Source organism: Rhinopithecus roxellana, chromosome 20, assembly GCF_007565055.1.
Source record: "Rhinopithecus roxellana isolate Shanxi Qingling chromosome 20, ASM756505v1, whole genome shotgun sequence".
NCBI lineage: Eukaryota > Metazoa > Chordata > Mammalia > Primates > Cercopithecidae > Rhinopithecus > Rhinopithecus roxellana.
In genome coordinates, this window is record NC_044568.1 from 11,441,711 (window position 1) to 11,454,497 (window position 12,787).

Consider the following 12,787-nt stretch of genomic DNA (forward strand, 5'->3'; position numbering starts at 1 on the left):
GCAATAGTTTGTAATTTATTCTGTCAGAGCAAACTGATGGTAAATAAAAGGAATAAGTTGACTAAAAATAACTTTTTTTAAAAAATAAGAAAAACCATAAAACATGTTTGTAATTTATAATTGTAAACAAATAAAAGATGTTATGAAAATCAAATTCACATCTTTGAATGGCTTGGCATAATAGCCATGTTTTTTTAAATGGCTAGATTACTGACAAAAAGCAAAGAAAATATTTTGGTTTTGCTCAATCATTAAGTTTTTGACCTTCTAAATCTAAAATACTGCCAAAAGGATTTGAAGGGAATATTTTTTAGGTTGGCTTCTTAGGGTTTCCAATGCAATACAAGAAGAATTTTGATAGGCCAAAAAAAAAAAAAATGCATTCTACATACACAAATTTCTCTTCTCTGATTGCTTTAACATTGAAAATGGAAGATTGAACATTTAGTATCTCAATATAGAGTAAAAATATTTATTTTTCAGTCAGTCAAGCCAATAATTCTGTAAAACTAATGGGTAACAGATACCTTTAGCTGACCAAAAAAAAAAAAAAAAAAAAAAAAAAAAAAAAAAAAAGAATGACTATATTCAGTAAGTATCTAGCCATGCAATTGACAGCCCAGTTAAATTCAACCCCCAATATATGCAGGTGAAAAGCATTTATGTGCAATGTGCTGCACCTCCAGTTAGTACTTTCTTCTGCCTGTCTACAGAAATACCAATTATCCCTAAGTAACTCAGAGTAAATACTGGGAACTGAGAATGCTGTGTGCAGAGTGATTGCTGGGAATATGGTTAATGCATTTCTTCCATATTAAAAAAAAATCATGAATCCTCAAAAAGGCTTTTAGTAAAAGACTGTTTATTTCTAGTCCTCAATTTGGATTCATGGAAAATTTAATATTCCAGGTAAGTCAGAGACACTTAAATGTCAACCAAATTTTATAAAGCATATTTGAATGAGATCAAGTCTTTGGTGAGAATTTTATTAGTTAATTTAGAGAAAAATTAAAAACCAATACTTTGGGCCAAATAACAGTGTTTGGCATAGGAGTACCACCCAAACAAATGCTCTTCATCATCATTATTGTTAAAGTAGCAATAGCACCACATGCTTTCTGGAACCAGCTGGCCTGTTTTTCACTTATGTAAAGTGGTGAATGCACTGAAATAGTGAAGGAGGTAATATAAATTGAATTCTTCTATGAAATACAATTTTTAATAAGCATTTGTTATAGAACTATAGATGAGACTATTTGTATGAAGTTATATTTTTACTTTTAGTAACAGAATAACTTCATTCACAATATTCTTATTTCAGATACTATTCTTTTTTCTGCTGTATCTTTGCTAGTTTTGGGTCAAATATTACCTGAGCTCAATAATGAATATTTATTTCACCACAAGCGTTTTATTACTGACAAATATTAATATTTTATTTAACTTGCATTAGCTTTTGGTGAAAATAATTTTTTTCAGTGTGTTGTTTATTGCTGAGAAGTGTCCATTCTGCCAAGAAACTGCAATTATCAGCTCTACCCACATTGACTAATACTGAGTGAAAGTGATTGTGTGGATAAGAAGCAAATGAGTCTTTTCTGTATCTCCTTCATTTATTGGCTGAAGAAAGAGGAGGATGCAGATATAAAATGAAAGAAGATATCCCAAAAATATCATGAAGAAGTCACCTTAACCAGAAAAAAAAGTAGGGGATGGTTATGGCAGCAGAGAAAATTATTTTGCTAAGCCTCTGAAATATTAGTATACAACCTGCATTGCTTTAACAAATATATTATTTCTTCAGTTTTGATTCTTCAGGATATCATTTAATTCCCTGGTGAATCAAAACTGAGAGGAGAATAACTTATTTGTTAAAGTAAGACTTGGAGATCCATTACTTTTGACCAATATCTCCTCCACCCCCAACCCCAGGCAATCATCATTCTACTTTCTGCCTTTATGAATTTTTTTACACTCTACATAGAAATGAGATCATATGGTATTTTTTTTTTTTCTGTGCTGACTCATTTCATGTAGCACAATGTTTCCCGGGTTCATCAGTGTTGTTGCAAATAACAAAACTTCCTAGCATTTCATTGTATAAATATATCACATTTTCTTTATCCATTCACCTGTTGATGGATACTTGATTTTTATCTTAGCTATTGTGAGTAATCCACTTCCTTCTCTTTCATTTGTGTTTATCTTTTTTCCTACCCTTTTTTATTTCCAGGAATAGTTTAATTTTAAAATATAAATTATAATTGTTAAATACCTTCATTTTGATGCCTTCTTTTTGGTTAATATTATGACGGATTGAAAAATAAGTTTAAAAAAATACTTGGATTAAGGCCATTACTTCATTAGTAACATAATTTGAGACAAAATGGTAAGGAAAATCAACATTGATTAGTGAAATAATAATTAGCCCTGGTAGTTATTTTCTCTTCCACCTAACATGAAAGCTGCCTCTTTGTGTCATTTCTCCCAGTGGTGAGAAAGAGGCTTCTGATCAAATTGGTCAGCATAGAATTTTGTAAAATTTACTCTTTTGATCTGAAAATTAAACTAATCTATTACCAGTAAAGTTTCTTTTTTTTTTTTTTTTTAAATTTGAGATGGAGTGTTGCTCTGTCACCTAGGCTGGAGTGCAATGGCACGATCTTGGCTCACTGCAACCTTGGCCTCCTGGGTTCAAGTGATTCTCTTGCATCAGCCTCCCTGGTAGCTGTGATTACAGGTGTGAGCCACCACGCCCAGCTAAATTTTTTTTTTTTTTTGTATTTTTAGTAGAGACAGGGTTTCACCATGTTAGCCAGGCTGGTCTCCAACTCCTGACCTCAGGTGATCCAACCACTTTGGCCTCCCGAAGTGCTGGGATTACAGGAGCCACCACGCCTGGCCGATTTTCTGATATGTATTGTTTTACTCTATTCTGTTTAAATTCTTCAGAAAAACTAATCTGACAAAGCATGCATTTAAATTTTTTGGAATTATAATTACTTAAAAACATTTTTTATAGAAACTAAAACTAAAAATAATTTTAGATTCTTAGAAAACATCTCTCAAATACTTCGTTACCTTCCTCTGACAGTAGATATCTATTTTTCTATATTGCTATGAAACAGCTTTGTTTTCTGTGGCCAACTCCATCATTTCTATTCTATTTTGTTGTACAGCATTTATGTTATGAATTTTACATTTTAAAAGTTATAGTCCATGGAATGTCATTTTCAAACAGTTGACAAACCTTTTTCCATGTAAAACTATCTGCTTAATTAGCACTTTATTTTCACTCTTCAAAGTCATTTCAATTGGATGAAAAGCAAAGGGAAAGTTAGGTGAGTGTGCTGAGCTGGTCCTTTCTAGTGTCCATCTATTCAAATTCACACAGGTAATCTTCTAATGAAAGAGGATGCTCTTCAACAGCAATGTGGAACACATGTGAAAAAAGAGAAAACGCTGCCTTTCAGGAAAACGAATTAATTGTTCTTATTCTGTGTGTGTGTTGATTGTAAAGTTGAGAATAAAGACTAAAGTGAGAGAGAGAGAGAGAGAATACATTAGTAGTGCAATGCAATGCAGATCCTATGCAACCTTCTTGTTTGTCAAACATACCCTGAATGGTTTTAAGTATTATGTTGCTGTATCCCTCACTTATTGAACTCTGATGATCATTTTCTACTTTATCAACTTAAATATGCACTACGCATCATCCAGAGTCTTGCCCTTGATGCTTAAGTGCTCAGACATAAAGCTATTGAAAATATTATTGATAAAAAGATGAGGTTTTATTTATTTTGCTACAGAGCATTTGATGCTTGTAAGCTTAAGTCCCTTGAACCTTTGAAAACATGCTTCAGTTTTTCCTTCATTTGGAAAGCCAAATTTAGTTAGGAGTAATAAAACAATAAACTTGAATATAAATCATATTGGAATTGAACCCAAATTATTAAATATTACATTTGATAAATGAATTTGTGTCAGAAATGTTTTTAAAATTTTGAAAAGAAAGTGTGATAAAGCTTAAACTTGAGAAATACCCATGCTTTTATGACAAATCATTTTCTGATTATTCAAAGTTTCAATTTTGCAGTGTTATGTAGTAGACTTCAGTACAAGTTGTTTGTGTTTAAAATGTGAATACTAACATATCAGAGAAAAAATGTTAATAATAAGAAATACAAAGCAAAGCGTGATTATAATGATGGTCGTTGGAGACCTTCGAGTTTTTTTTTTTTTTTTTTTTTTTTTTTTTTTTTAGTTAAAAATATTTAAATGAGAGAAACACAACAAAGCAGATGCATCAGAGAGTAATTTGTTGCAAAGGAGGGAGACTATTTTAAAAGTTAGGTGCAGAATAGCCAGTACATTCTGAGAGAAAAAGGATTCATGGCGGGCTGCTTATAAGAATGAGACAGCAGATGTGTGGCATTATTTCTGAGGGCTCTGTTATGTTCCATTGGTCTATATCTCTGTTTTGGTACCAGTACCATGCTGTTTTGGTTACTGTAGCCTTATAGTATAGTTTGAACTCAGGTAGCATGATGCCTCCTGCTTTGTTCTTTTGGCTTAGGATTGTCTTGGCAATGCAGGCTCTTTTTTGGTTCCATATGAACTTTAAAGTAGTTTTTTCCAATTCTGTGAAGAAAGTCATTGGTAGCTTGATGGGGATGGCACTGAATCTATAAATTACTTTGGGCAGTATAGTCATTTTCACGATATTGATTCTTCATATTGTGAAAACATAGAATGTTTTTCCATTTGTTTGTGTCCTCTTTTATTTCGTTAAGCAGTGTTTTGTAGTTCTCCTTGAAGAGGTCCTTCACATCCCTTGTAAGTTGGATTCCTAGGTATTTTATTCTCTTTGAAGCAATTGTGAATGGGAGTTCACTCATGATTTGGCTCTCTGTCTGTTATAGTCTATAGGAATTCTTGTGATTTTTGCACATTGATTTTGTATCCTGAGACTTTGCTGAAGTTGCTTATCAGCTTAAGGAGATTTTGGGCTACTACCATCTGACCTTTGACAAACCTGATAAAAACAAGCAGTGGGGAAAGGATTCCCTATTTAATAAATGGTGCTGGGAAAACTGGCTAGCCATATATAGAAAGCTGAAACTTGAGCCCTTCCTTACACCTTATACAAAAATTAATTCAAGATGGAGTAAAGACTTAAATGTTAGACTTAAAACCACAACAACCCTAGAAGAAAACCTAGACAATACCATTCAGGACATAGGCATGGGCAAAGACTTCATGACTAAAACACCAAAAGCAATGGCAACAAAAGCCAAAATTGACAAATGGGATCTAATTAAACTAAAGAGCTTCTGCACAGCAAAAGAAACTACCATCAGAGTGAACAGGCAACCTACAAAATGGGAGAAAATTTTTACAATCGACCCATCTGACAAAGGGCTAATATCCAGAATCTACAAATAACTTAAACAAATTTACAAGAAAAAAATCAACCCCATCAAAAAGTGGGCAAAGAATATGAACAGACACTTCTCAAAAGAAGACATTTATGCAGCCAACAGACACATGAAAAAAAGCTCATCACTACTTGCCATCAGAGAAATGCAAATCAAAACCACAATGAGATACCATCTCACACCAGTTAGAATGGCGATCATTAAAAAGTCAGGAAACAATAGGTGCTGGAGAGGATGTGGAGAAATAGGAACACTTTTACACTGTTGGTGGGACTGTAAACTAGTTCAACCATTGTGGAAGACAGTGTGGTGATTCCTCAAGGATCTAGAACTAGAAATACCATTTGACCTAGTCATCCCATTACTGGGTATATACCCAAAGGATTATAAATCATGCTGCTATAAAGACATGCACACATATGTTTATTGCGGCACTATTCACAATAGCAAAGACTTGAAACCAACCCAAATGTCCATCAATGACAGACTGGATTAAGAAAATGTGGCACATATACACCATGGAATACTATGCAGCCATAAAAATGGATGGGTTCTTATCCTTTGTAGGGACATGGGTGAAACTGGAAGCCATCATTCTGAGCAAACTATGGCAAGGACAGAAAACCGAACACTGCATGTTCTGACTCAGGTGGGAACTGAACAATGAGAACACTTCGACACAGGGTGGGGAACATCACACATCGGGGCCTGTCGTGGGGTGTGGGGACAGGGGAGGGATAGCATTAGGAGTTATACCTAATGTAAATGATGCGTTAATGGGTGCAGCACACCAGCACGGCACATGTATACCTATGTAACAAATCTGCATGTTGTGTACGTGTACCCTAGAACTGAAAGTATAATAAAAAAATAAATTATGGTAATGTTCACACACAAAAAAAGAATGAGACAGCAAAAATTGTAACTAGGGAGACTCCATGGGAGTCTTATGTAATTATTAGGAGATGGGAAGAGGTGTTACTAGTAAGCATGTTCTGGGTTGTCCTCTTGGTGCACATACACAGTGAGTGTACATGCTTGTTCATATGTCATATGCCTCATTAGCATCTTAAATCTCCACCCACGAGTGTGTTTTACACTACTATAATAAGTAAATGGTCAGTATGTTGACAGGTAAAATCAAAGTTTGCATGCTTTCTACAGGGAACATTTCCTACTGGAGGTAGCTTTGCTTAAATCAGCTGGAATACAATGCAAATACTTTGGTTTATTGTGTTGATGATATGCAGTCACCATGCAATCACCATGGTTGCTGCATCCTGAGAACGTGGTGACTTTCTTGACCACCTATCCTGCCTCAATAGTACTTGTCTTTATTTCCAACGACCAACTCTGGACTAATATTAAACTGTTTCATCAATATTGTCAGCAGTGGGAAAATCACAATTCTTAAACATATTTGAGCTTGATTAGTGTCATTAGCTGTATCCCCAGAATAAATTATTTTACAACCTTAGAGCTTCAATATTTATTATTAATAAAAGTACTATTTCCCCCAGGGCTGATTTAATTCTTACATGGTGGCTATAAGTATTTTTCACTGAATGTCTTTCCTAAATATAGTAATTATTTAAGAATAAAAATAAAACCACTCATGTTTCAAAGATATTATAATCAATGCATTATATTTTGTCATATTTAATGTATTTATAATTTCTAAAATATGCCAAAATAAGAATTTTATTATTTTTTCTAGAATAACAGACTAAGGGTTTCTAAATCATAACTTTGCTTACCTTTGCATATGGTTTTGACTGCTACCATTGAATTTAGGTTGAATTTTAAATGTACTGTTTAGCCTGTGTGGTTTTTGGTTCATTTGTGAAAGCAAATATAATAGACTTGGACTAACTTGGCTTCATTTCTTCTCTCTTGCTCTTATTACATCTCGGGCTTTAGAAATGACTAGGATTCAAATAAGGTTGGTTTTGAATCAAGCAACAGAAAAATCCCAGAAAAGACTGAGGGAAATAGCTACTGGACATTGCCTTTCAGTGAGATTTATGCATGAAACAGAGTTCAATGAAATTCATGATATTATTGCAAGTTTGTTAAATTTAGAAACTGACTACTTACAACATATTAGGACACTTATCTTAGTTTGTCTATCACACCCCTAGCTTGGGGAACTGGACATAACAGAAAAGGATATCGCTGCTGTAATAAGATTGGGAATAAATACTTACATATTTGTAAATATTTCTCTTAATAATCCTTAGATATGTGTCATTCTTGCTCAGTCATGTTGGCACAACAGTTTATGATTCCAGAGACTGCTTCCCACCAAATTCAAGCCACGGTGTTTTCAGCTTTTTATGTTTTTTTTTTTTCTTTTACCCAGTATGCTTCACAGTTGACATCATTATGGTGGGGTTCCCCAGGCAATCCCTGAGCCTTAGAGCTCACCGTCCTACCTTATCCTTCTTGCTTGGCATGCTGTGTTGTTGAGTCCCTCTCACTCCATACTTGAGTTTTAATAAGGCCTCAGTTTGGAGGAACCAGAGGAATGCATTGCCATGTATGTTGGCTTCAGAATCCAGATCCTCTTGAGGATAAAGACTTTACATTTATTATTCATAGTACAAAGTAGTATTTTTAAGACGTGGACATGTTTCACTCAAATTAAATATAAATGATTTTATCAGTTGTCGACATGGTCAAAATAGAGTATCAAGTTCACCAAATGTTCTGCTTTAGGCTCTCCCAGCACAAAGATCAATATATACAAATTGGTGGATGTTAGTTTTTTTGGTGTAGGTTTTTGTTTGTCTTCATTTTGAAAGATTTTTTCTTACTTTATGCAGATGTAAGGTACATGAAGCTTACCAAAAGCTTTAGTGTACCAACTATTTTTAAACCAAAAGTTCAAATATGTCAGTATTCAAAGTGACATTCTGGATACCGTTTTTTGTTTGTTTGAGATGGAGTTTCGCTCGTGTTGCCTAGGCTTAAGTGCAATGAATGATGCGATCTCGGCTCACCACAACCTCTCTGCCTCCTGGGTTCAAGCGATTCTCCTGAATAGCTGGGATTACAGGCATGCACCACCTCATCAGCCTAATTTTGTATTTTTAGTAAAGACAGGGTTTCTCCATGTTGGTGAGACTGGTCTCAAACTCCCAACCTCAGATGATCCGTACCCCTTAGCCTCCCAAAGTGCTGGGATTACAGCAAATAAAAAAGCACCCAACCTCTGGATACCATATTTTATGTCGTATAGTTTGCATTTGTTAGTACTACATTTCAGTTTTTTCTTACGTGGTGGAAGGTTATAAAAATGTATTCCAATTGATTTCTTAAGTAACAGTAGAATCTGTTTTTTCAGACAGTAGCATACGAACTCTTGATATACCACCTTTAGAGGTCCTGAAAGCAGCTGGATAAATTTGGTAAAATCTGGAATTACAAGCTCATTAGAGGCACAGTCAAGAAAACACGTTAGCTCAATTTAATTTATTTGTCTAAATTCTTGTTGAGCCATATTCATCAGTATATGTAACACTAACTATGTAAACAACTCCTTTATACTGAGTCTGAACTTGTTTCATCTGGTGGTTTTACTTTAAATTTTTGAGCTGTATAACATTCAAAAAAGTAACAGAAAATAATAGAATTTGATTCAAAGAATATGAAAAGAAAAGTCATACAGGCACACTGAAAATGAATTGCAATCTGGCACTTGACACCTGACAAATTAACAGATTGAGCAGATTAGACCAGATCTAAATCTCTGTAAACAATATTTTTTTATTTAAAACATCATCAATGGCTGGGTGCGGTGGCTCATGCCTGTAATCCCAGCACTTTGGGTGGCTGAGGCGGGCAGATCACGAGGTCAGGAGATGGAGACCATCCTGGCTAACACGGTGAAACCCCGTCTCTACTAAAAATACAAATAATAATAATAATAATAATAATTAGCCAGTCGTGCTGGCATGTACCTATAGTCCAGCTACTTGAAAAGCAAGGGAATCACTTGAACCCAGCAGACAGAGGTTGCAGTGAGCAGAGATTGTAGCACTGCATTCCAGCCTGGGCGACAGAGCGAAACTCCATCTCAAAAACCACACACACACACACACACACACACACACACACACACACACACACACACACACAAAACAAAACAAAACAAAACAAAAAAATCAACCAAACAAAAATCATCGACAATTTAATAGGCCAGTGGGATTTCAAGAAAATAGATTTGTTTACCCATTATCAATCAATATTAGCTAAAACTAGACAATTTTTTTTTTTTTTTGAGGCGGAGTCTCGCTCTGTCGCCCGGACTGGAGTGCAGTGGCCGGATCTCAGCTCACTGCAAGCTCCGCCTCCCGGGTTTACGCCATTCTCCTGCCTCAGCCTCCCGAGTAGCTGGGACTACAGGAGCCCGCCACCTCGCCCAGCTAGTTTTTTTGTATTTTTAGTAGAGACGGGGTTTCACCGTGTTAGCCAGGATGGTCTCAATCTCCTGACCTCGTGATCCGCCCGTCTCGGCCTCCCAAAGTGCTGGGATTACAGGCTTGAGCCACCACGCCCGGCCAAAACTAGACAATTTTAAACACAGCATACACAAAATAAAATCAGCCAACTAGCTCCAGACTTAATCTGATTAAAACAAGACTTCTCAGTACTTGAAAACACCAAATTATTGATTAAAAAATTCATTTTGAACAGATCTTTGATCAAATGTATATATTACTACTAAGTAAAACCTAATACTAATAGGTTTGATTCATGAAATATTAGTGAATGTGTATCACTGTAGTTAAAAGTAAGCAATTATTTAAGTCCACTGTCTAAATGATTTGGATTATATTATTTGGTATTTTAATCGAGTGCCAGTATTCATGTAGCATAGAAAACCACCCATTTTTTTTTTTTACTATTTTGCCATTTTATAAAATAAGACTGAATTTTTGGAGATGTTTTTGTAGAAACTAGTCTTTTCTAAAAAAGATTTAGACATCAAAAAATAGAGATATTAATGTCATATTATATACATAGTTTGCTCAACTGTACAGTAATTTGTAAAGTTGGTTTGTGTACACCAATCTGAGATTACCTAAAACATAATAACGTGTCTTTTTAATGTCATATTTAACATACCAAAGTTCAAAATATATCCAGACAGGCAGGAACTGTGGTGACCACTTTAAAAAACAAATGTTGTAGCATGATACACTGTTCTGTGTATGTACAGATTGAAAACCAAACTTTGAAGTTTTTGAATCATAAACAGGAGCATTATTTGTGAGTCTGCACCTTAAATACAGAAACCAAATACATAGTTTACTCTTGTTAACTTAAAATATACTGCATTTTAAAAATTCAAGTGTCAGAAACTTCATGAGCCATACAACTGTTAACTGCATTTTCAAAATATAAAACTTTAAAAAATGTAAACTAAACCGTGACAGTTTAGTTGAAAAAAATGATTAATGACTTTTTTATTTGCACTTGTGTTCAGAATAAACTTTATTCATTTTGGAACAAACAGGAGATGATGCGGTGGTAACTTGCTGGGTGGTGACTGTGATGGTATTTACTGTCCTACGGATGGTGGGATCCAGTGGACCAGAATTGTGAGCACTTTACCATGTTCACTGCTGACCTTTCTGTGACTAGGATTCGTTTTCCAGACTCCGTCATCAACTCCATTTCTGTTGTGGTGTGAAGCATTTTGTACTGCTTTAGCATCTGTCTTTGATTTCTGCTAATTTTCTTTCACTTTTCATTTGTCTTGTCCATCTCTGGTGGTTGCTTTGCTGTCCTACTTTGAGGAGTTTGGGCAGCTTCACCCTCAATTATATAATTATGTAGATATATAACCACAAATATAATGAACATATATTTGTATCTTCAGCTTGTGTAGGCCTTGACCTTGGCAAGCCCTCTTTCAGAATGTCATGCCAAATTATACTACCAGCATTATATGAATAATAATTTATTCTCTAATTGTTTTTATTTTTCAAACCTTACAGTGTAAACTCTGTGAAAACAGAGACATTTCATGTCATTCACCACTACATTTGCAGTTTTTAAATTAAATAAATAAATAAATTCGATTTGACTTTGAAGCATTTATTTTCTTAAAACTGGCTGTGGTAGCCGAGTGCGGTGGCTCACACCTGTAATTCCAGCACTTTGGGAGGCCGAGGCAGGCGGATCACGAGGTCAGGAGTTCGAGATCAGCCTAGCCAACATAGTGAAACCCTGTCTCTACTAAAAATACAAAAAATTAGCTGGGCGTGGTGGTTGGCACCTGTAGTCCCAGCTACTCAGGAGGCTGAGGCAGGAGAATCTCTTGAACCCAGGAGGTGGAGGTTGCAGTGAGCCAAGATCATGCCACTGTACTCCAGCCTTAGTAACAGAGTGAGACTTAATCTCAAAAAAAATTATATATATATTGTTTGGCTTTTTATAGTCTCTTTTGAGTCCATATGAGTTTTAGAAATGTTTTTGTGTTTCTGCAAAATAAAATGACAGTTAATACTTGACGGAGATTGCATTGAATCTGTAGATCACTTTGGGTAGTGTGGACGTCTTCACAATATTGTCTTCCAGCCCTTGAAGAAAAGCATGCTCAAGAGTGTGTTGTATAATTTCCACGCATTTATAGATATTTCAGTATTTTTCTGTTCTTCGTTTCTAATTTTATTCTCTTTAAATAAAAAATGATAGTTTGTAATATTATAATCTTTTTCTTTGAGACAGAGTTTTGCTCTGTTGCTCAGGCTGAAGCACAGTGGCTCATTTATAGCTAACCATAGACTTGATCTCCCAGACTTAATAAATCCTCCCACCTCATCCTCCTGAGTAGCTAGAAGCACAGGCATGGCAAGCTAATTTTTTTTATTTTATATTTTGTAGAGACAGGGTCTCCCTATGTTGCCCAGTACAGTGTTGAGGTCTTGACTCTCGTTGCATACACTGCCAGCAGTAAAGATTTTCACACTCCCACATAGACACAGCCCACTGTTGAAGTTCTGAATTTCACAACCAAAGGCAGTCAAAAGTTGGTATTATTACCCTTATATGTGTATTCAGCCTTCAGGTGAGATGATGAGTCTCTGACCAAGATTCAGCGAATATGTTAGGCTCTAACTCTCCTATTGTGTGTTGTCTGAGGTTGAGGCTTTCATGCATGGATCCAAATTACTGTTGAAATTGTGACTTGCATACTTGGACACATGGGGTGTATAAAAGTTTATTAGGTGCATACTTTTTAATACTTGGACCCAGAACAGGTGCAGGAATGTCAATTCCATTCTCAGACCTTCCCACAGGTGTGACTGTGACATATGTTTTTGCCCAGCCAGAACTTG

General features: G+C 35.3%; 1 protein-coding gene across 1 annotated transcript in view; it reads left to right on the forward strand.

Annotated features, from left to right (window-relative positions):
* LOC104653868 (zinc finger protein 91-like) overlaps positions 1 to 11,688 on the forward strand; it is a 78,901-nt gene extending 67,213 nt beyond the window's left edge. The window contains exon 5 of the mRNA XM_030925350.1: positions 11,576 to 11,688. Within this exon, the coding sequence (XP_030781210.1) occupies positions 11,576 to 11,688 (113 nt within the window). The remainder of the gene's footprint in view (positions 1 to 11,575) is intronic.
* Positions 11,689 to 12,787: the final 1,099 nt, after the last annotated feature.